We start from the raw sequence: 25743 nt of genomic DNA on the forward strand, positions 1-25743 counted from the left end.
ATAAATATCGAGGCAGCATATAAGATGTCAAACCCTGATTTGCCACACTTTTTTTTCTCCCAGTAGACCAGCCCCGAAAAGAAGGCACCTCAAACAAGTTTTAGCATATAGAGATTGTTTATCATCATCATTCCCTGCCCCAGTAGAGCTCACAATCTAAGTTCCCCACCACATACACACAAACTACTCTCAGACTCAGTTACATCATGAGGCAATTACTGGACCAATATATTTTTGGATTGTGGGGGAAATATACACAGACAGATTATTCCTTGCCAGGAAACAAGCCAAAGACCCCAGCATTGCAAGGCACCAGTAGCCAGTGAGCTGCCTACTTGCAGCAGTTTACAATCGCCTTCCAACATTAGGTCAGGACGACTCATTTCAGCAGCTTATTAGAAAGTGATAAGTGCTCACAGAGTTTATTACCGTACTATCCCTAAGTAAACATCTGTTTAACTTGAAAAAGGAAATGGAACCACTTTACTGAATCATTTCTTCTTATTTAGGTACAAGAAAGTTGTCACAAAAGGTGAATGAGAAAGTGTATATGGTGTATATACATCTCTTAGGGCCAGGTATATATTATGACCCTGTGTATATACATATACCTCCTACAGCCCTGTAGATATATACCTCCTATTGCCTGGTATATATACCTCCTGCGTACATATATCATATGCCCCCTTTGTATATACCTCCTGTGGCCTGGTGTATATAACTCCTATGGCCTTGTGTATATAACTCCTATGGCCTTGTGTATATACCTCCTATGACCCGGTGTATATAACCCCCATGGCCTTGTGTATATACCACCTATGACCTGGTGTATATAACTCCTATGACCAGGTGTATATAACTTCTATGACCCGTTGTATATAACTCATATGACCTGGTGTATATAACTCCTATGACCTGGTGTATATAACGCCTATGACCTGGTGTATATAACTCTAATGACCTGTTGTATATAACTCCTATGACCTGGTGTATATAACTCTAATGACCTGGTGTATATAACTCCTATGACCTGGTGTATATAACTCCTATGACGGGTGTATATAACTCCTATGACCTGGTGTATATAACTCCTATGAGCCGGTGTATATAACTCCTATGACCCGGTGTATATAACTGTAATGACCTGGTGTATATAAATCCTATGACCCGGTGTATATAACGCCTATGACCTGGTGTATATAACTCATATGACCTGGTGTATATAACTCCTATGACCTGGTGTATATAAATCCTATGACCCGGTGTATATAACGCCTATGACCTGGTGTATATAACTCATATGACCTGGTGTATATAACTCCTATGACCTGGTGTATATAACTCCTATGACCAGGTGTATATAACTTCTATGACCCGTTGTATATAACTCATATGACCTGGTGTATATAACGCCTATGACCTGGTGTATATAACTCTAATGACCTGTTGTATATAACTCCTATGACCTGGTGTATATAACTCTAATGACCTGGTGTATATAACTCCTATGACCTGGTGTATATAACTCCTATGACGGGTGTATATAACTCCTATGACCTGGTGTATATAACTCCTATGAGCAGGTGTATATAACTCCTATGACCCGGTGTATATAACTGTAATGACCTGTTGTATATAACTCCTATGACCTGGTGTATATAACTCTAATGACCTGGTGTATATAACTCCTATGACCTGGTGTATATAACTCCTATGACGGGTGTATATAACTCCTATGACCTGGTGTATATAACTCCTATGAGCCGGTGTATATAACTCCTATGACCCGGTGTATATAACTGTAATGACCTGGTGTATATAAATCCTATGACCCGGTGTATATAACGCCTATGACCTGGTGTATATAACTCATATGACCTGGTGTATATAACTCCTATGACCTGGTGTATATAACTCCTATGACCCGGTGTATATAACTGTAATGACCTGGTGTATATAAATCCTATGACCCGGTGTATATAACGCCTATGACCTGGTGTATATAACTCATATGACCTGGTGTATATAACTCCTATGACCTGGTGTATATAACTCCTATGACCAGGTGTATATAACTTCTATGACCCGTTGTATATAACTCATATGACCTGGTGTATATAACGCCTATGACCTGGTGTATATAACTCTAATGACCTGTTGTATATAACTCCTATGACCTGGTGTATATAACTCTAATGACCTGGTGTATATAACTCCTATGACCTGGTGTATATAACTCCTATGACGGGTGTATATAACTCCTATGACCTGGTGTATATAACTCCTATGACCCGGTGTATATAACTGTAATGACCTGGTGTATATAAATCCTATGACCCGGTGTATATAACGCCTATGACCTGGTGTATATAACTCTTATGACCTGGTGTATATAACTCCTATGACCCGTTGTATATAACTCCTATGACCTGGTGTATATAACTCCTATGACCTGGTGTATATAACTCCTATGACCCGGTGTATATAACTCCTATGACCTGGTGTATATAACTCCTATGACCCGGTGTATATAACTCCTATGACCCGGTGTATATAACTCCTATGACCCGGTGTATATAACTCCTATGACCCGGTGTATATAACTCCTATGACCCGGTGTATATAACTCATATGACCTGGTGTATATAACTCCTATGACCCGGTGTATATAACTCTATGACCTGTTGTATATCACTCCTATGACCCGGTGTATATAACTCCTATGACCCGGTGTATATAACTCCTATGACCTGGTGTATATAACTCCTATGACCTGGTGTATATAACTCCTATGACCTGGTGTATATAACTCCTATGACCCGGTGTATATAACTCATATGACCTGGTGTATATAACTCATATGACCCGGTGTATATAACTTCTATGACCCGTTGTATATAACTCCTATGACCTGGTGTATATAACTCCTATGACCTGGTGTATATAACTCCTATGACCCGGTGTATATAACTCCTATGACCCGGTGTATATAACTCCTATGACCCGGTGTATATAACTCCTATGACCCGGTGTATATAACTCATATGACCTGGTGTATATAACTCCTATGACCCGGTGTATATAACTCTATGACCTGTTGTATATCACTCCTATGACCCGGTGTATATAACTCCTATGGCCTTGTGTATATACCTCTTATGGCCTGGTGTATATAACTCCTATGACCTTGTGTATATACTTCTTATGGCCTGGTTTATATACAGTAACTCCTGTTGCCCCTTATGGCCCTGTGTATATACATATACCTCCTACTGCTCAGAATATATACCTCCTATGGCCCAATGTATATACCTCCTATAGCCCTATGTATATACAAATACATCGTACAGGCCGGTACACATACCTCCTATGGCCAATGCATATGCCTCACCAACCAGACACATCAATAGTTATACCTTATAATACATCCAAATTAGTGTCCCTGATTAGATAAGTCAGTTGGAGGGATCATGCTAATATATGCGTACAGTTGATGGCTAGCTCTGTGACCGGCAAGGGTCTGTGTTTACATGAAGCTGTTCAGGAGCCTCCATTCCTGTGCTGCCATGATTATCGATCCCATAGCTAAGTACATGGCTGGCCTGAGCCCAGTGATAAAGAAAAATACACAACAATAAAATGAAAATATTTACAGCCATTAAAATGGGGCCTAAATCAGGTGGATGTATTGATTGGGTTCCTGCTTACCACAGCGATAAGGCACTTGCTTACTCATACTTTATAACAGGCAGTCCTCTTTTGTCTTTAATAATTCACGGCGATAATTGTCTTAAAATACTGAGTTTGAAATGGCAAAGCTGGCAGTTTGTCCTTCCCACCCCTCCGGCTTCATATCCGCTCCTCTCTCCTTCCCCTTCTGCCCCGAGTCGACATCCTGCTGTTTAAAATAAGCATTAGGTGTAAAACGAATCTTGTAAAGCCATGCCGCGGAGCAAATCATGTTCTGTGTCAAATTCCTGAAAGCGAGAAGCCTACATTATTAAGATTAACAGCAGATTTTCCTGCTGCTACTGTTATTAGTAGCAGTTGGCTAAGTATGCTGGGAGTCGTAGTTCATTGCATCGGGAGGGTGTGAGTTTTTAGCTTTTTGCACTTAGGTCCTTCATGAGTTAACTTTTAGAATGTTACAGAATGGCCAATTCTAAGCGTTCAAGTTCGTTTCAATTGGTCTTCATTGTTGATTTTTTTTATAGTTTTTGTATTAGTTGCATTTTTTTCCGATTTTTTTCCAGTTTTATTCATCTTTCTATTTAGGCCCCTCCTATTTATATTCCTGCCCCACAAATAATAAAATAAAATGGGATGAACAACCTCTTTAATTTGAGTATTATTCATAGGTGTCAGGCTCATAAACGTATCATTGTTTATAGTGACAGCAGTGAGAACCCCTAGTATACACAACTGCAAATCCTGTAGACCCTTGGACCCCAGGTCCCAAGCATTTCGGATAATAGATGCTATACCTGTACAAGTATCTGACCTGTTATCCAGAATTCTCGGGCCGGGTGTTTCTCGGATAAGGAATCTTTCCGTAATTTGGATCTCCATACCTTAAGTCTACTAAAGAATTATTTAAACGTTATTTAAACCCAATAGGATTGTTTTGCCTCCAATAAGGATAAATTCTATTTTAGTTGTGAACAAGTACAAGGCTCTGTTTTATTATTACAGAGAAAAATGAAAACATCAACTTCCCATAATTTGGAGATTTCTGGATAACAGGTTCCAGATAACGGAACCTACTCCTGTACTAAGATTTCCTTTAATATTTGGGATTCTCTCCTCTCCTCATTCATCCTCTCTTTCTCTCTTCCAGGATATCCCATCCATGACAGACCCTCACACCAGAGTCTATAACCTTATTAATAGGCGTTAGCCTGTAACTCATTCACCAACACTTTTCTCCATCCATTCTCATTGATCTGTGGTACATTCTGCTGGCTAATCTAAGGCCACGGTATCTTCCCACTGAATCTGCAATATATTCTAAAGGGAAGTTCACCACTTAGCAGAATATAATAATCAAAAGGGGTTTTTCTTTTATGATCTCAACCTACTGCCTTCGAACCCAGTGCCTTCGATTATGTATATCAGTGCTGTCCAACTTCTGTGGTACTGAGGGCAAAAATTTTGGTGTGGTGGAGGGCCAATAATAGAAGTCAGTGTTGGCCACTCCCCCTTTTAAACCACACCCACTGTAAACCACACCCATGTTACCAAAAGAACTTTTAAGATCATATCCACATTAACGGTAGTAGCACACCAAAAAACCAAATGGTTGGTGCTCACTGCAGGGAAATCCCTCACCACTCATATGTGAAAATTTTAAGTCATGTTAAACATACCCTTAAATCCATATGCCTCATCCTCCCCTGTGGATAATACAACAACCCCCCAACACATGTTTAAACACCTTAGGGGCCCTTAACAACAATTTCCAAATGCTAACAAACCCCAGGAACATTCCACAGGTAGCGTAGGGCAAGCAGAGAATGGCACACACAGGCAGCACTGGGCAAGCAAAGAATGGCACACACAAGCAGCACTGGGCAAGCAAAGAATGGCACACACAAGCAGCACTGGGCAAGCAAAGAATGGCACACACAAGCAGCACTGGGCAAGCAAAGAATGGCACACACAAGCAGCACTGGGCAAGCAAAGAATGGCACACACAAACAGCACTGGGCAAGCAAAGAATGGCACACACAAGCAGCACTGGGCAAGCAGAGAATGGCACACACAAGCAGCACTGAGTAAGCAGAGAATGGCACACACAAGCAGCACTGGACAAGCAGAGAATGGCACACACAAGCAGCACTGGACAAGCAGAGAATGGCACACACAAGCAGCACTGGACAAGCAGAGAATGGCACACACAAGCAGCACTGGGCAAGCAGAGAATTAGCATTTTGAATAAGGTGTGAATAGGTGAACAATGTGGGCAGTTTCAGTCTGGGTCTCAGGTGTGAACAGTACAGGGCTGTAGGGGTGTGAACAATAGAGGTGTCACAAGGGTGAACAATGCAGGGGGATCACAGGTGTGAACAATACAGGGGATTAGTCTGAATTTGAGGTTTAAACAATGCAGGGTCCAGTTAATCTCTGTAGTGATACCTTTTAAAGATTACATATTGTACGCAGACACAGGATGTGGGGGGCCACAGAAGGGGGGGGGTCAGTTGGACAGCCCTGATGTATATATTAGCATATAAACGTCCATTTTACCTTCCTTTGGTCCACTACCTCATCTAACCTGTCTTCTACGGAAGACTTTACATGCACCCCCCCCCCCAAGCCTAGTTTAAAATCTCCTCCAACCCTCTAGCCAACTTTTCCCCCAAACCTGTACTAGGAATATATGAGTATATGGTGGGAAATGCTACTTGTTTCATTCTAGAACCCCATCTTAGATCCAATGAAGCATTAGCTTTCTGGTGTCGTTTCCCTTTTACTGTATATCCAAAACTGACTCTTGGGGATGAAAAGTGGGGATAAATGCCGTACAGTCTGCAATGAGTGGGGTCTAGCAGAGAAGCGGTTTTAGGTAGGAAGAGTTGGGGTTAGGGCAAGGTGGCAGCAGTTAGAGTCAATCAGGGCAAATCCTTTAGATGCTCAACTTCTATGGCCATAAAAGAGGTGCATGCTAGAGTCCTGCGCGAGTCGGGTACCCGCGGGTTACCCGCAAAACCCTGCGGTATCCTGTGGGTTGCGGGTAGAAGTTCTGGGAGCGGGTATAGACGCAGGTCATTGTTCTGCGGGTCGTGGGCCGGCCCGCTGGTCTTCTCAATAGCGATATTCACGTCTACTTCACATGATGTCACTTACGGGTTACAATGACAGCACTTCCTGATTCTTGATGGTCAGTGGGTTGCGGGTCCTGGTTGCGGATAAAGTAATTTCAGGTCAGGTTAGCGGGTCCAAGCGGGTAAGAATGCAGATTGCAGGTCCAGGTTGCGGGTACGGGTCAGTTACGGGTTCCAAAAAATGGACACGCACAAGACTCCAGTGCATGGCGTATGAGCGCCAGTCGGATCATCTTCAGGCAAAAGTAATATAGATATTATTTTTAATGAAAACTGGATATTGATGGCACATAACTGCACTAAGGAGAAGTGTATAAACATCAAGAAAGCATATTAACACCCTCTTTAATATCCTCACATCTACCTCTCTCCCAAAGTCTCCCCTAAAAGTATTCTTCCCCTTTATTTATCCCCACCTCTTTACATCCCCCTGAATTCTACAACCCTTCTTGCATTCAATGTTTGCAATATAATATTTGCTTTTAAATCTCTCTTCTTCCATTCACCTCCCTTACTGTCAGTCTCATTTTTCCGTCTGTCTCGCTCCAGCCTGTTAGCTCTTTTGCCACATAATTAATCGGAAAGTTTTCATGCTGTGTAATGTGTAAGAAGGTGTGTTTCCCCCACAAACTATTTTCCTGTCTCAGCATTACGTCTTCAGGTCCTGCTTTTAATGGAGCGGGGATCCTATTTGGATAATGCAGAATAGATTCCACAGTCTAGAGCTTTTATCCATTTAAACATCTTTAATATTTTACAGTGAAAGAAAGGGGAATCAATCTCTGCTTTATCTGTGCTCTCATTCTGGGGCTCAAATAACAGCTCTGGCAAAAATGCTGAGAGAGAGAATCCGAGTAAGCAAACTATGTAATCGGACTGAGGGTGGGGGAAGAAAAAATCCAGGGTAAGAGTGACTTGGAGCCAGAAGGGAAGACAATTAGATACAGTATTAGTATAGAATGCCCAGGGAGAAGCACAGCGGTGGCAATCTCTAGCTCATTCTAGAAGCTGTTTAACTTTTTAAACCCTAACTCCCAGCACTCCCTGACAGCCTTCAGAAGTTGTTGTTCAAATGCAGTTGGTGAATACTAAAAAAAAAACTGCAGACGTATTTTGCTGAGTCTCTGGAATATAGAAAAGACTGCATGATCTCCTACCATTGCACAGTGACAATATTGTGGACTGATGGAACTGGTTACATATACTCACTGCAAATGGTGTGGACTTTCTGCAATACAGAACAAGTTGGAACTAAAATGATCCATTACAGAACTCTGTGTTTTTCAAGCTACAACACTCAAGAACCCTTTCTTCAGGAAGGTGCTCATTAGCATCTGCAGTGCCAAAGGTTGCCCTGAGATTACATGGAGAAGATATATGGTGAGAGGGAGAGACTTCTATTAAAATGAGAGCAGTCTAAAGTACACATTACTAATCAAAGCTAACACTCACCACCACCACACTCAAGGCAATCAAGTTGCCCAGTATGGTCTTTTTAAACCAAACTAGCAGATCGATGGAGAGCGGGTGCCCAGGGCTGCTTTAGAATTAGGACTGGGCTGCAATAAATGATTGACAGGCACATCTCAAATCACATGTAAACCTTTTTAACTTGGTGTACAAACAAACTGAAACATCTAAAGTTCCGCTAATGTTTGCCTAGAAGTCAAGAAATGGGCTGAGCAAATACCATGTCTCCAGGGGCATATAAATAACCCTTGTGGTAAGGAGACTGCTGGTTGGCTCCATTCCACTCAACTCTGCCCTATTAGCACCACAATTATTTGACCCTGTCTCATTATCCACTAACAGTCACCTAGCTCATCATCTCCTTCTTTCTGGGGAGCTCTACCCCCTTATTGAATGTTATTGGTGGGATGATGTTAATTGTAGATATCTGAACATTGATGCCCAACTGAGTGTGGCTCAAACTCGAGTCCCATGCCATCCATATTCTGCCTTAAAATTGCCCTAGAAATTGGAAGACTGCATAGACTGCAAGAGTGAGAAATATTTAAGTGAGACTTAGGGGGTTATTTATCAAAGTCCGAATGTATCTCAGGTCAGGTTTTTTACAGTTATTTATTATTACATTTTCACGCAAATTTGCTTTGCGGGAAAAATCTGTTTTTTATTGGGTTTTTTTGGATTTTTCATCCGATTTTCACAACTTTTTCACCTGAAACGTAAGATTTCTTAAGCTTTTTGCCTAGAAAACTTCGGGGTGTTGCACAAAACCCAGTGCACATCAAAAAATCAATGGGACTTCTCCCATTGACTTATATGCAACCTCAACAGGTCTGTGATGCCAGATTTTCAGATTCTGACTTTTCCACCCTCGGGTTTAATAAATTGTGAAGAAAAAAAAATCACACATTTTTCATGATTTTTGCATTCTGAGTTTAGTAAATAACCCCCTTTAGAGTAAGTAATACTGATTCAGTCTGCACTCAACCACAGCAACACATGCCAGATACTGTATCTTGCCAAATTATGAGTTCTGTATCTACATGGCCAAATTATGACTTTTTTTTTTATCTCCATGGCACTTCAGGAATATTATTTATTAGACTTAAAAATTCAGTAGTTCATCATTGTTCTTACATGAGAGTCTGCATGAGAGGCTGATTAGGTGCTCCTCAAAGAGACTGCTAAATGCCAATATGGAATGGGGAATGGTGGTTTATGGAGAAAGTGGCAATTGCTTGTTGGAACTAAGTTTAAGGGGAGACTATATAATGCGTGAGTGGCAGATACATCAAATGCTTTGTCAAATTCCAGTTGCAAGTCAGGCTATAATTCCTTTGAGAGATAGCTGCTTGTCTTATGAGTGCCAACTGGAGAGAACAATGGAAAAACTCTTCCCTCAGATGGTTAAAAATGGTTCATGGACTTTGCCCCAATGTAGTGACAGCAACCTGTCATGACTTATCATTTATCCGTATAGTGCACATAACATAATGAAAGGGAATCTCCAAGTGGTTGGCGTGGGCAGATAGGGGTTTCTTTTGGAATCTCATGAAGGAATTGCACTTCAACTCTAAAATGTAAGGAAAACACAGCTTAAGTGTAGATTTAACAATAGTTAATAATGTGCTCTTGCAGCATTCCCTTGACCTTACTGTAGAATATGAAGCTGCTATCCTTTTCTTTCCTTTATCACTCCCTCCCTTGTTTCCTTCTATTTCTCCTGTGTCACCCAAGCACAATACAATACTTTCACGTGTACAGTTCAAAATCCCTCCAGCTCACTTTTCAAAACCACGGGGCTTGCTGAGGTAAGACTTTTTCTTCCTTAAGATCATCGCTCCGCCACTGTCTCTATAGAAACCTTTATCTCAATCAATTGATGTAAGGAGAGAGTGGTACTTCTCCGACGCTCCTCCCTGTCCCACACAGGAAAAGAGAGGGAGGGAGGGATGCTGAAGGGGGTGAAGTTGCATACAGCTAGATAGTTTTTCAGCATCCAATGGGAGGATGTTGGGCGGGAATACAAGGACTGCACAACACCGTAGCTAGATATGCCTCATTGCCTCTCTGTGACCCAGCAGAAGTGACCATTTGTGGTCACTTCAGGAGCTGGCCGCAATTTACCAAAGTGTCTCCTTTCACAATGACATTAATCAAAAAACATCTTTGAAGTTTGCCAAGCTCTTGAATTACGCCTGGAAGCGTCTTCTACGAGGCATGGGAACTGGGGGGGGGTCTCTGAGTCCATCCTAAACCTTTCTTCTCCAAGGATTTTGTGGGTGTCTTTGGTAGGGATGGGGCATTGAGTTTTCTGAAGACTTTGGCTTGGGAAAAGAAGAGCTGGCGTCCAGGGTGATTTTTATGCCCAGACCTCAGGACCCCTTGCTGGGGAAAGCTGGCCTGCCATGGGAATCCACGGCATGGAACTATGTGCAATTGCAGTGGTTATTGCACTCTTTGTAGCTGTGCTCAAGCAGTTTGGAATTTTGGAACCCATGTCCATGGAAGGTAATCCCTGCTTTATTCTTCAGATGACCCCTATAATCTGTTTTAGCCGTTTGTTTACTTAACGCGGGGGGGGGGGGGCAGTTGTGAAGGTGAAGGTTGTAACTTTATCAGTGCTACTGATTAACTAGTCAATATTTGCTCTCTGCATGCTGTATATGAACTGGAGCCTGATACTCCATCAGGGTCAACCTATAGTCTTGACTATATATTGCTCTTTAACTTCACTCCCCAGGGAGAGACCCCCCCGAATGAAAGCACCTACACAGTTCATTCACCACCACAGGTTGAAGGGTTTTAGGGATTCCAAAATAAAGACGATAACTACTCTGTAGACAATCAATGAGAATTAGTATATCAGAAGCGGTACAGTTAAATCAGGTAGAAGCATTCTTTAGCAAGGTGACACATACTTCCCATTATACTACAGCTGATTCTGAACAAATAGTGCAGGAGCCAAACGTTTCCAGTGTCGGACTGGGATGCCAGGGGCCACCAGAAAACCTTAGACTGTGGGCCCACTTTCCAAACTATTATTCCTCCTCTCCTCTCAACCTTTTTATTTATTATATTTTTCCATTATTAATCATCGTTTTTCCACATAGAGGAATAGGTAAGGAACATGAAATATGCTAAATGGTTAGAAGCAAGAGGGCCCACTGACACCTGGACCTACCGGGAGTTTTCCTGGTATCCTGGTGGGCCAGTCCAACACTGTACCTTTCAATGTTCTTTGAGACAACAAGCTTGGGGTGCTCACAAAACTTTTGACATAGTCTTTGTTGACTTGCACAATCCAGTGTCACCTCTAACAATGACAATGCAGAGGTGGTGCTTAAGTAATTCTGCTGTAAAACTCACCCCAAAAGTTCAGATTAATGTTGTGTTTGAAATCATTGCCTGGCTTCCCCACAATAGATTGCAAGCTTTTGTGACATAGAAATGCTATACTTATTGCGCCAGGCACAGTTTGCATCCAAACTGACTATACAGCAAATAAAAAGTAGCTAGCACTTCGGTAAGTATGACCTCTAGACTTGCTCTGGCACATACACCTACTGACCATTTATCTCTATGTAACATTGAACGTTTGCTGCCTGATGCTGAACTGATAAACCATCCCCCCTTTGGTTTTAACCCACTTTGTGCCAAGGGTTTGCTGCACCAGCTGCTAAACAAACAATCATATAATTTTCCAATGCATATTTATAGCTGTAGACATAAACAATCTTAGGGGTTTATATTTCAGTTAGTCAAATTAATGTGCTATAATCCAAAAAGCATAGTTACTTAATAGGGTTTATAATATTTATCAGACAATTTACTTCTAGAAAGGCTTGAGAGAGGCCTATGTAACTCGACATAGGCCTGACCAAGGGATAATTCCTCATATTTATATCAGTATAATGGAATAGGATAAAAGGAACCAATGTGGGTATAGTGTATGGCTATTAACCATGACCAAGGCTAAACTCTCATATTCTACACCATCTACGTGGCTTACCCTGCAGGTTTTCCATATCAGTTGTTTCCAGTACAGTAGAAATTTCTGGACCAATAAATTCTTCCTCTGCCGAAATGCAGTTCAATGAATTTACTATAACGCCTTCTGAAAATCGATATTCCCTCAAGATTCTTCAGAAGCTGCCAACCTCCACATTTATATGGTGACCTCCTAACCCCGCAAGTTTCCGCTCTGTCACTTAGAGTTTAAGAAACGCTAACAGGGCATTCAAAATAAAGAGAAGGCAAATTCTAATTTCATATCTCGGCACTGATACATAATAAGCTGATGACATTACTGTACATTTAAGGATGATGTTACTGTACATTTGATCCTAGTGCTGCAAACTCAGAGCTCAGAGAGATGACTATGATTTATTCTGTCCCAGCTTGGTGCAGACTATACAGAATAACAGCGTATATACCAAAGGGAATTGATGAATGGGATGCTTTTCCTTATTGGACCCGAGTCAGGCAAAATGATATTCAGTGAGGAAGGAGTTAAAACCCAAAGGGTTTCCCATTCTAATGTTGCCTCCCTTGACGATGCATCACTTCTCTCAGGAAACTCTATCTGGGACCTGTGTGTGTGATGCATATTCTTATTCCGTGTCTGTAGGAGAGTTTATTTTTAGGAAAGGGGTTGCATTTTCGCAGTAAGGTGGAGATCCTGGGGAGTGGGGGAGCGCAGGCTGAAAGATGATACGCTGCAGTGAACGCTGGAATATCAGGAGAGATTCCAAATTTTGGGAGAAGATGGGGCATAGGGGCTATCCTGGCTGTTTACGGGATAAAAACATGTCCATGGACTTCTTGATGCCTCCGAATTGATGCACTCTGCCTTGTTTGGCACATACATTAACTTAAGCGCATATGTTCTTTATCATTACATGTAGATCCATGGGCCTAAATTTGAAGAATGTGTTGTGCTAAAGTCCCTATAGTAACCTAAAATTCAGGTTCTTCTGCTCTGAGCACTTCATATTTATGGGTATCCAAGCATGGCTTGCTACTTCTGGTCCTACACATAACTAGGAACACTCAGCAGCAGTTATAGGTAGGAAGACCATGGAAAGCTAAAGAACCACAACCCAACAAAACACATGGGTGGACATTTGTTTGAGTCCCTTTTAAACAAAATTCACACTGAATTTTCACACAGTTTGCCACGTTTTATCAGGGTTCAGTAATGTTTACACATCATGCCATGTTTTCAGCATTCAATAATCCATCAGCAACCTAGAACTTTTTTTGAGTGGAACAAGTCACCAGCTAAGTTAATGGACACCAAGAACACATTCCTTCAAATCATAGCAAACAATGAACAATTCGATTTCACAAGTGTGATTAAAAATTACGAGGAGATTTCTTGCTCTCAATTTGCCTTATCAATTTATAAAGAGTTACTTGTCTTTATAGAAATGCTATTCGCCCGTTCTTCTCGGCTGAAATAAGCGTTCCGGAGATTTTATATTGTACTGCATTATGTACTGATGTGTATACATGCTTACAGACACCAGTAATGTAAATTGTATTTTTGGAAATGGTATTTTATGATGGGTGAGGCCTGGGCGTTAATTTGGAGGACCAGGTTTGGCCATGGGGAAATAATGTTGAAAACCCTGCCAATGTTCCCTACCAAATGTTGGGAGCCTAAGAGTATAAGGTGAGACAATGGAAAGTTTACAAGTCATCGATACAACAAATACTATAAAATATTTTCTGTATCTGAGGCATCCATTCCCTATGTTTTCTGAGTCCCTTTAGTGCAACTAAGAATTGAATTATATTCCTTAACTACCTTTGTTTACATTCTACGTTGCATCTATAATTAGACAAACAGCAGTAAAATGATTATATATCTATACAGTATATATTTATATATAGCATTCAAAAAGACCTGCAACACCGATATTTTAGTGAAACAAATAAAATATTGTATTCATGAGTGCAAATACAGCCAACGTGACGTTTCGGTCCTCTCCGGGACCTTTCTCCAGGCAACCACCATCAAGTTTACATATCTAATGATACTAAATCAATTAGGGAAGTAACATCACCTAAATAAAGTGACTTGTGCATTGTATGTTGTAACCAAATACATTCAAATATCCTAAAGATTTAGTATCATTGGCTATGTAAACTTGATGAAGTATAGGGTGTGGTTGCCTTGAGAAAGGTCCCGGAGAGGACCGAAACGTCACGTTGGCTGTATTTGCACTCATGAATACAATATTTTATTTGTTTCACTAAAATCCCAGTGTTGCTGGTCTTTTTGAATGCTACATGTTTTTTTACCGTGCACTTGGGTAGTAAATAGACAAGCGGGGTGCCACCCTATGGACTATATATAGTGAATAAAGTACCCCCTTTTGTAAAATATAAGGATATTATAAGTTACCGAGGAGTTTAATGAGCATATAAAAACAGGAGGCCGAAGGCCGAGTGTTTTTATACAGTTCATGGAATTCCGAGGTAACTTCTAATATCCTCATATTTTACAACTGGGGTTACTTAATTTATTATAATACACAAATTTCAATGAACCATGTGACAGAAATGACATCAGAACTCAGCGTTTATAACTGATGACATCAGAACTCACCGTTTATAAGGATATAATTTACAGGATATTCATGGCTTTTGTGTATTATATATAATTCAAAAAATGGACCAGCACTCCAATAATCTTCAAACAAATGTGTTTATTGAGTCATCACTCGTGTAACCAACGTTTATCGGTTCACTGTTACCTGGGTGCTCACTATATTGCAATTTCATAAAACATATAACTTAGAGAAAGGCTGGGGTCACAGCCGAAACGTTTGTTTTATATATATATATATATATATATATATATATATATATATATATATATATACACACACACACACACATTCCTGTACAGCAAAAGCTGTATAAACCTTAAACAAAAAAAGCAGGGACTTACTATAGTGAAAATACGTATTGGGGAAAATATGAAGACACACTAAGGGATTAAAGCACAAGTCCAGCTAAAACACTCATTGATTTTTTGCAGCTTTCCTCTGTCTTGAAGTAGGTTCCCAAGCTGATAGGGGCAACTTTTGCTAGCTTACGATCTTTACTGCCCTACTAGGACTAAAAATGTGAATATTGGGCTCTTCATTGGATTTTTTTCAGCATAGTCCCCCTTACTTCCACCAGTTTACTTTGAACTCTCTCATTAGAATTTACCATGTTAATATATTTATAGTGCAGGACATTGCCCTATAGTGAGGTGAAAGCAATCTTGTCCAGTATTATAATTTCCCTGCTACTGAAGAACAGTTGGAGAAAAGACAGTGTTTTGAGTAGGGTATACCTAAGTATGACATAACCAAGAATCCCATGGCATCCTTGCTGGTTATTAAAATGGCAGCAAGAATGATGTTTATGGCTGCAGTAATCATGTGCAATATAAGCAAACTAATACTGATACTAATGTATCAGTGCAAAAGCCCATGTAGACGATATGCTGAAAAGTTAAATAATTTATACATTATAGAGTGTCATTCAAACTGCCCATTAGGTATATATCCCCCTATCTAATATCCACGTGACAGCCATAAATCAGGTCTCACATATCAAAACATCGAGGAAAGAAACTAAGAACAAGGGGGTTTAAGAGTCAGGGAAGGGGATTAAGCCATAATATTGCACATTTCTGCCAGGAGTATTCACATATGAACTATTTGTTTGTTGAAATGCTGGGGATAGTTCCACAAAATCTTGAATGCATGTTTCCTCTGGTTGCAGGTTTATAAGACGTTTAGAAAGGTTTTAATGCTCCAAAAGTAATAATTGCTAATTTAAGAGAATACAAGGTAACCTTGTTGGTACTATGATTCTCAGCATCCACACACTTTCTTTAAATGTACATTCAGCAATACCTGCATGAAGTTTGTGGCCATGTCCTTCCCTCCCGACAATGTGGATGGAAATAGTTATTGACCCAAAGCCATCTTTATATAGCACAGGCTATATGAAGCAGTCAGAGGAGCTGTGAGAAGCCGGAGTCATGTAAGGACATGGGAGTGGTTAGACCATTAACAATGGACAGTTGTAGACCTTACAAACAAAGATTGGAGACTTGGTGTTTTAGGTATTCTAGGCTGAGTGTCACTCTCTTTTCCTTCGAAGCAGATAGCAGTGAAACCGACATGGAACTATCGACAGTACGACACCAGCCGGAGGGGCTGGAACAACTTCAGGCTGTCACCAAGTTCACTAAGAAAGAACTGCAGTCCTTGTATAGAGGCTTCAAAAATGTGAGTGTGCCCCTTTAACTTTCTAACTTTAACTTTCTTCTTCCCACTTTGCTCTAGAATTACAGTTGATTTCCACCCAAGACCTCACCTGCTTTAATAAGTGGACATTATAATGGCAAATTTCCAGGGTCAATCAGGACAACATCAGCCCTGCATATTGCATGAAAATGGAGTGCACAATTGTGTTCATAACACAGTATACCCCTACAAGCCATGTAGCACAAACTGTAAGCAGGATGCTTTGACTGAACTGAACTCCTGTCTTATTCCCCCCTGAGCATCAAGTGTCTGAGAGTCAAATAGAGTTAATATTTTCTCAGTCCTGCCAAATGCACAGATGATATTATATGGATAGATCAATATTATTATTACATTGTAAGCGCTACAGGGTAGGGACCTCCTCCATCTTGTCTTGTAACACTTAGAACTTAATCTTGACGGTAAATTTATTTTTCTACTTACATATAGTCTGTTATTGCATTGGCCCCTTGTATTACTGTATTGTACACAAATAGCGCTATATAGATCAAAATATACCTACATAGGAAGGGCCCTTGGGAGTTGGGGATCTGGGGAGGAAATTTGAATAGTAATAAAAAAGAAATGGAGCTAAAAATAGTATTGTTTATGAAAGGAAATTAGGAAATTCCATTTAATCAGAGTTTTTATTCGCAGTGTATGTGTGTTAAGTATTGTAATGGTAGTGCTGCCAAACATTTGTTGGGAAATGGGGGCTCCCAGCAATGTGTTATTTGTCCTGTTCCTACCAGTAACTCAGCAATTTCAATTGAACTCCAGCATATATATAATATATATATATATATATATATATATATATATAGATAGATATAGATATAAATATATAGATATATACACACACATACAGTACATATACAGACCTATTGATACACGCTAATATATATATATATATATGCACATACCTATACTAAACTAACTCTAGATCTTGAGATCACAATAACCTTGTATATCATACTTGTACAAAATAAACACTCAAGCCTTTCTTAAAGGCATTAACAGAATCAGCATCACATCACCCGGCAGTGCATTCCACAACCTCACTGTCCTGACTGTGAAGAACCACCTACGTTGCTTCAGATGAAAGTTCTTTTCTTCTAGTCTAAAGGGGAGGCCTCTGGTACGGTGATCCACTTTATGGGTAAAAAGGTCCCCTGCTATTTGTCTATAATGTCCTCTAATGTACTTGTAAAGTGTAATCATGTCCCCTCGCAAGCGCCTTTTTTCCAGAGAAAACAACCCCAACCTTGACAGTCTACCCTCATAATTTAAGTCTTCCGTCCCTCTAACCAGTTTAGTTGCACTTAGTCTCTGCACTCCCTCCAGCTCATTTATATCCCTCTTAAGGACTGGAGTCCAAAACTGCACTGCATACTCCAGATGAGGCCTCACCAGGGACCTATAAAGGTGCATAATTATGTCTTCATCCCTTAAGACTTAAGTGATGAAAACATAATTATTATATTTGGGGATTTGTGTGGATAACAAACTATGGGCATTCAAAGTGAATGCCTATAGTTTGTTATCCACACAAATCCCCAAATACTTCTAAAGGATACCCCAACACTCATTGTAACTTGCACTTATATTAATTGTACCAAAGTGCAAAACCTTGCATTTGAACCTCATCTGCCAATTTGCTGGACAGTTCTTCAATTTAGTCAAATTGTTCTGCAAAGTGGCAGCATCCTGCCCACCTCCAGGCAATTAATAAGTAATCAATCCTTCAGCCAGTTCTCTATCCAAGTACAAATATTATGGTCCAGGACAATTTTTTCTTAATTTAAACAGTAACCTTCTGTGTGGCACTGTATCAAATGCTTTAGCACTAAAAGGATCACATCCACTGCCATCTTAGTGGTATTATGTCACTGTGGTACAGCCTTGCTTTAGATTACACTAAATATCCACCCTCTTTGAGAAAGCCATTGGTTTAGACCCTTTGTGGTGCTTTCTTGCTCCACATTATATAGCATTTTTGCCTCTGTATCAAAGTCTTACTGCAGAACACACTAGAGTTTCAGCCTTTGTGCCTTACTGTAGAATACACTCTATTTCCATCCCCGGTGGCACTGGCTATCGATAGACTGCATAAAATTTCCAACCCCTCTGAAACTGCCCTATAGCACAAAATGGCTGCCACATGCATTACATGATGTATTTGTAGGGAAAATAGAGTTAACTAGGAGCGTACGGTAGAGAGGACAGATAGTAAGAGCAGCTGGAGCTCCACCGAGGATTGTAGCAGGGAGTAGCTTCCCAATGCTTTTGAATTGCCTAGAGTGAAGGGGCCACAGTGGACAGGGTGTCGGAATTAGAAAGGTGTTCTCCCTGACCACTCCACTGGGGGGGGAGCCAGACCACTCTGAGTTAAATTGCAGAAGAAAATGGATGTACTACCTGACTACCTTGCCTGATGGGAGTCACTGTCTCTGCTGTGTTCATGTAACCAGTTTCAGCCTGCTGTGTGGCATTGTGTATGCCTTGTACCTCTGTAAGTAAACCCTGGGCTCATTTGTTTTGTACAAATAAACTGTTATTCGTTTGGTTTTTCACAAGAATCTCCTGGCGCCCATTACTTCTAGTTGGTGTAGCAAAGTAGCGTGAGAGTTGTAGTTAATCTACTCCACCTGGGGAATCTTCCATGTAGCGAAGCCTGAAGTGTTTTGAGTCGCATGCTCTAACAACTAGTTGGACATTAACCCCTTTTTGGTCTGCCTAGTCAGATTAGTGTTACATATTCTTTACATGTTCTTACTCCTTACAAAAAGGTGAAATTTGCCTATCCCAAGAAAACCCGTAGATGTTGTGCCAGATGCTATGACAGTCTATCCACGACACAGATTTACATGCACTGGACAGGGTTTACTTGTATAGAGTAATGCTGATTGATGTCTGCTCCTGTTTTAGGATTGACAGTAGTAATGGGTGAATTTATTCGCCAGGCGCGAATTTGCGGCGAATTTGCGCGATTTGCCGCTAGCCAATAAAAAAACGCCCGCAAAAATTCGCCGGCGTCAGAAACGGGCACCAGCGTCAAAAGCGGGAAATTCACAAATTTTCAGGCGAAGCGAAACGGTGCAAATTCGCCCATCACTAATTGACAGGTGATGTTGTTTCAAAGGTTTCTCTGTTTTGCTCTCAGGGTCTATTTCCAATAAATGGCACTGCCCTTATATTGAATGTGCAGCAAAATAATTACATGTCAAGGCAGTTGTTATGTAAATTACATTCCCAAAAACACAGTGACACAACCTCCTCTGCCGTAGGCCATCCGATTTCTCTGCTATTCTCAAGAACAGACCATCCTGCGAACAAAACTACCATCCTCAGCCACATACTCTATTAGCAAGGCCTCACTGGTATCTTGTGGATAAATGTGTGTGTGTATTTGCTTAATATACTGGGCTTGTTAAAGAATTTGTGTACTTGAAATGCTAGGGCCTAATTGTATCTTACACAGTGCAGGTTCTCCCTTATAAACTGCAGTTCTTAATGGCCCAATACACTTTCCTTATATTCTTTGTTATTTAAAAAATTCTTTTTTTTCTGCACAGTTCCTATTCTATTTATTTAGATAGGGTCTCCAAAATTGAATGCAATATTCAAGGCAAATTCTCACTACTAACATATGGTGCAGTGCAACCTCCCACTTTTTGCCACCCAGAAGTTGCTTAGCACTTTTTGCATGATTCAATAAGGAAAATATCTTATTCCCATATATAAGGGGGGTCCCAAAATTAGTTTTCCTTTGGGACTCAGTAACTCTAGTTTTGCGATTGTCTCTCCTAAAGCCTAGTATTCAATTTGCTTTCCCACCTGCTTCACTGTATTACTTTCTTACTTTTAGGCCACATGAAATGAATAATTCCTAGATCCCCCTCTTCATTTGTTGCTGACACTAAGGGGCAAATTCACTAAGATTCGTAGTTGCGCCAGCGTCAGCTTCCCGCCAGCGCTACGCAAATTCACTAAAATCCGAAGTTGCGCTCAGGGGAAGCGTAAGGTTGCGAAGTTGCACTAGAGTTAATTCGCCAAGCAAAGCAAAGTTACGCTAGCGAGGCTTAATTTGCATACGGCGCCAAATTGAAGTTACAATGGAGGTATATGTAGCATCACTACACAAGCCTGGGAAACCTTCAAAACAGCAAATAACATTTTTATTTTGCCCTACACATGTGCCCACTGTATAGATAAGGTGCCATGAGTTAGAAAATGTAGGGGGGAAGGAGGGTAGCCCCAAAAAAATTTTCGATCTTCTTCAGCCTATCACCAAAAAAAAAGAAAAAACGCCAGCAATCCCTATCTACTCTATTGCACTTCGCCTGGTCTGAGGTGGCGAAGGAAGTCTGGAGTAAAAGGAAGCGTTCACAAAAATGCGCGCGTCAGTGAATTTTCGTAGTTACATCCGTTGCGCAAATTCGCCAGGCGTAAGGGTGCGAAGTAACACTAGCGAATTTACGCCAGTGTCCGTTAGTGAATCGGCGAATTAACGAAAATGCGCTACGCTAGCATTAGGCGCTTCGTCCTTTACTGAATTTGCCCCTAAATGTTCACTTTGTCTGTAACAGGATTTCCCTTCCATTTTGTTTAGTTAAACCTGAGACCCCAGACTCATGTCTGTTCCTTGAATTTCTTATAATCATTTCAATTACCCGTCTTGTATTTTGAATTTCTGTGCAGAACGTGTTGTGAGACAATCATTTTGTGGGACAACATCAAATTTTTTGCTAAAGCCTAAATATGCAATATCAGCTGCTTTATTTGCTGTAATTGATTTACATTATACAGTAATTTCTATAACTAATGTGATCCTATCAGCTGCTCATCCAGGCAATGTTGTAAGTTGATGTTACTGGGTCCAACAACAGATTGAATTTAGGGCCTGGGAACATTGGTGAGCTGATCTATTCTTCCAATGTATATTGAAATATATCATCAATTACTGGGCCCACTACACTCCTGAGCTCCCCATGCAACCGCAGGGTCTGCTTCATCTATAGTTATGCCCCTGTATCTAGGGATGTTTTACTAAGTTAGCATTTCTCCACTCATTACTAATCTCTCTTTCCATCACTGACCAGTTACAAAGGTCATTCATTGGTGGTACACCTTTATTTTTTAGCTTATGTAGACCCATAGATGTGTTTGCTTTTAATCTAGTTTTTGCATGTCTTTTTGCCTATAGTTGTACAGTGTTTCTTCCTACAGTGTATTTTCTAAACCCCACCTTTACTATTAAACCATGTTTTCTTTCTTATATTTGCTAATGTTCCTAAAGAATGTTTTCTGAAATACTGTATATTTCTACTGTTATTATTTCTGTGATGTCTACAGGTACATTCTTCTCCTATTTGTCATGCCATGTTTGTCAATGCTGTGACCAATGCCCCACTGTCTGTTGGGAGTATCACCCAAGCTAGCCATATTTTGCACAATATAAGCTGCTGACTCAGCTTCCCAAGACCAAATAGGCAGCTAATCAGTCCATGTATGGGACCTGTCCAAAAGCCTCTCTGACTGACCAATATCTAGCTGAAAATCAGCCAAATACTGTATATTGTAATTAATTTTTTTTTATATAAATGTAATATGAAATCCTATTGGGCAAGATGTCATATGGTCAGATCCGCCTAATTTGGTAGGTGGCCAAACCTGGCAAAGCTCCACTTGACTAATGTCTCACCAAACAATCAAATCTTGCCATGTATGCCCAGTTTCACCATCTTTTACTAGGGCTACTGATGTTTGTGCAATGGCATTACAGCCTACCCTATTTTGCATTGTTATCCCCAGCTCAAATGAAACCTCCATACTTGATTTCCTATGTTGCCATCCTATGTGATGTCTCGTCTGAAGGGTCATATATCTGTCTGGTCGGTCAAATATGTATTGAGGAGCCATACGATTACATGGTTCTAGATCTATGAAACACCACCAGCTATTTGCTATAAACTAGATTCTTTCATTGAGATAATGGCACATCTTTTTCATGAAGTGAAACAAGAATCCATTCCGCTCATCATTTGCAGAATTGCTGTAACCTTGCAATTTGCTTTCTAGGAATGTCCTAGTGGTTTGGTGGACGAGGAAACGTTCAAGTTGATCTACTCACAGTTTTTCCCTCAAGGAGGTCAGTAGACTCTTTCTGTCCTGTCAAGTTTAATTCTGCTCAGTAAAAGTTACAGTGATGTACTTAACAATGGGTAATGACACAATGCTTCATCTTAAAAGGAAAAGTTCATTGCGTAATAAACTATAGTTGATGTCTATTAAATCTGTTTAACAAATAGACTTTTATTAGTTTTTCAGATATACGTTTCATTTGTGTATGAAAACAAATTTATGCAAGTTGAAGTTGCCTATGAAAACCATACCCTACCAAATATTTTAACCACTGTCACTGGGAGGCGATTTACAAATTAGAATGTGGTCAGCTTGTGAATACATAAGTCTTGTGCCATGACTTTAGACTAGCGGTCCCCAACCTTTATGGACAAGTTTCATGCAAGACAATTTTTACGAGGGCCGAGTGTGTCATGTAGATGAATGGGTACATTTCAGGCTTACCAAAAAATGGTCCAAACTGTATTTTGGACCTTATAGTGATCAGTAGAAAGCTTCCTGGACTTTGCACAGCTGTTGTCATGGTAATTGCACATCTGGGAGCTGGGATTGCAGGTAATTAGGGCCTTTTTCATTGTTTTTGCTGCTATTATAGACTGCACCTGGGACCAAAAGTGGCCCAGTTTGGCACAGCCCACTGCCTGCAACTAGGGTTGCCACCTGGCCAGTATTTTACCGGCCTGGCCAGTAAAAACGATGGCTGATCCCAATGTTATTAATAGGTAAAAGATAAATATATAGGAAGGCTGGTATTTTTTTCCAGAAAAGGTGGCAACCCTACCTGCAACTGGTCTGGGGCCTGGTGGTTGGGGAAAGCTGTTTTAGACCACCGCAAGGTGCTAGATGTACTATTTATCAGCAGAAATGTTTCTCTAGATGCATAGATGGGTTGCAGACACCCAAACACTATTATTTATCATAGGGTGTTAGTTTGGCCATAAAACATTTTGGGTTTTGGAAAGTCTAGCTCCCTGCAAGATTTCACAGTTAACCAAATTAACTTTTACTATGGTGCAGAGGGGGTTACTAAGTTCTGAGAGGTGAGAATATTTTTTGGCTATGCCCATACAGTATCTAAACAGTCCATCCATTTTATTTGCATATGTCATTCCCACATTTGTAGCTACACTTGACTTACTTTTCTCTGTACAGTCTGCACCATAAAATAAAACTGTGATTCCCAGCAAATTGCACAGTGACTCCCAGCATTAAATGAAACAGTGGCTCCCAGCATTAAATGGCACAGTGGCTCCCAGCATTAAATTGCACAGTGACCGCCAGCATTCAATGGCACATTGACTCCCAGCATTAAATGGCACAGTGTGATTCCCAACATTAAATGGCACAGTGATTCCCAGCATTAAATTGCACAGTGACCGCCGGCATTCAATGGCACAGTGACTCCCAGCATTAAATGGCACAGTGTGATTCCCAACATTAAATGGCACAGTGATTCCCAGCATTAAATGACACAGTGACTCCCAGCATTAAATGACACAGTGACTCCCAGCATTAAATGACACAGTGACTCCCAGCATTAAATGACACAGTGACTCCCAGCATCAGTTGGCACAGTGACCCAAATAATTAATTGGGTCACAGTGACCTATGCCACCAAATGGTACAATGACTCCATGTATCAATGGGCACTGTTATTCCAAGCATCAAATGCACTAACATTTTCACACACTCATAGCTTGCAACACTGAACCACCATTAACTGTGAAATCAGGTACTGCTGCCTATGACCCAGGGCACTATTTTTTTAACCCTTATGTGCCAGGGAACCTAGAGTCTACAGCAGAACAGAGGGAGAACCTATCACAACAGATGAATATAAAGCAGTTGGGCTATTTGGGGAAAACCTAGTCCACCTTGATTCTTTATTAGTCTCTGCATATGGTCTATGACGCTGACACCAGAATGACAGCACTTCACTAGATCAGAGATTGTTTCTCTTTGATCCAAACCAGACAATACACAACATGGCAGGTAAGATCAAAGTGACCCAGCACACAGAGGATTAAACCTTCTATAGGCTGAGTTGTTGGGTAATTAACATTATCTTGAACATTGATTGTCTCTTGTCCTAATTAAATACACCGTACCCATGTTGTGCTGTATTTTACCATCCGTATTTAACGGAAGGACACTGATTATTAAATGAATGAAGCTTGCATTCATTCATAGATTTTTTTTAAATATTTCTTTATACTTTCAGATGCCACAACGTATGCACACTTTCTGTTTAACGCCTTTGACATGGACAGGACTGGAGCAATCAAATTTGAGGTTATTCTAAATGGATTTTATTGTATTTTTCCATAAAATTGCTCCTTTTTGCTTTGGCTCAAACATTACAGAAGGTGAGCGGTGGACTGGCTCAAAAAAAGAATGGCCAATTCTTTTCCATTGGTCTTCATTATCTGCATTATCTATTTTTTCATTATTTGTCTTCTATTTTCACTACTTGTATTCTTCTGACTCTTTCCAGCTGTCAAATGGGGGGCACAGACCCCAACTAATAGACAAATGCTCTCTGTGGTTACAAATGTATTGTTATTGCTACCTTTTATTACTCTTATTTCTATTCAGGCTTCTCCTATTCATATTCCAGTCTTTTAATCAAATCGATTCATGGTTGCTTGGTTCATTGAGAAACTGGAGAGCTGCTGAATAAAAAGCAAAATAACTAAAAAACCACAGAAAAATGAAAAGCTATTGCAAATTTTCTCAAGAATATCACTCTCTACATCATACTAAAACTTAACTCAAAGGTGAAAAACACCTTTAAATGTTTTTTAAATGTATTAATATTTATGTAACGCTATAGTAAATTGAGTGCACCATTCTCTATCTGCAAGTTCAACTCCCAATATTGTGCTCCGGATGAGACCTTAATTCTTAGGGAGTAAGCCCTCGCAAATGGTGTGGAGGCAGGGTGTAGTGTAACAATACAATACAGATGTAGAATGGTGGATTGTTAGTGT

The 25743-nt window shown here is 40.4% G+C and overlaps 1 protein-coding gene across 3 annotated transcripts in view; it reads left to right on the forward strand.

The window, feature by feature from the left end:
- The window catches only part of LOC108711554 (calsenilin), a 63939-nt gene that overhangs the window by 33994 nt on the left and 4202 nt on the right, over positions 1 to 25743 (forward strand). For 2 of the 3 annotated variants that reach the window (XM_018253426.2, XM_041586972.1), the window contains exons 3-5: positions 16464 to 16591; positions 22691 to 22760; positions 24975 to 25045. In XM_018253426.2, the coding sequence (XP_018108915.1) occupies positions 16464 to 16591; positions 22691 to 22760; positions 24975 to 25045 (269 nt within the window). The remainder of the gene's footprint in view (positions 1 to 16463; positions 16592 to 22690; positions 22761 to 24974; positions 25046 to 25743) is intronic. The other variant, XM_041586973.1, reaches the window with a different exon arrangement.

This window comes from Xenopus laevis, chromosome 3L, assembly GCF_017654675.1.
Source record: "Xenopus laevis strain J_2021 chromosome 3L, Xenopus_laevis_v10.1, whole genome shotgun sequence".
Classification (NCBI taxonomy): Eukaryota; Metazoa; Chordata; class Amphibia; order Anura; family Pipidae; genus Xenopus; species Xenopus laevis.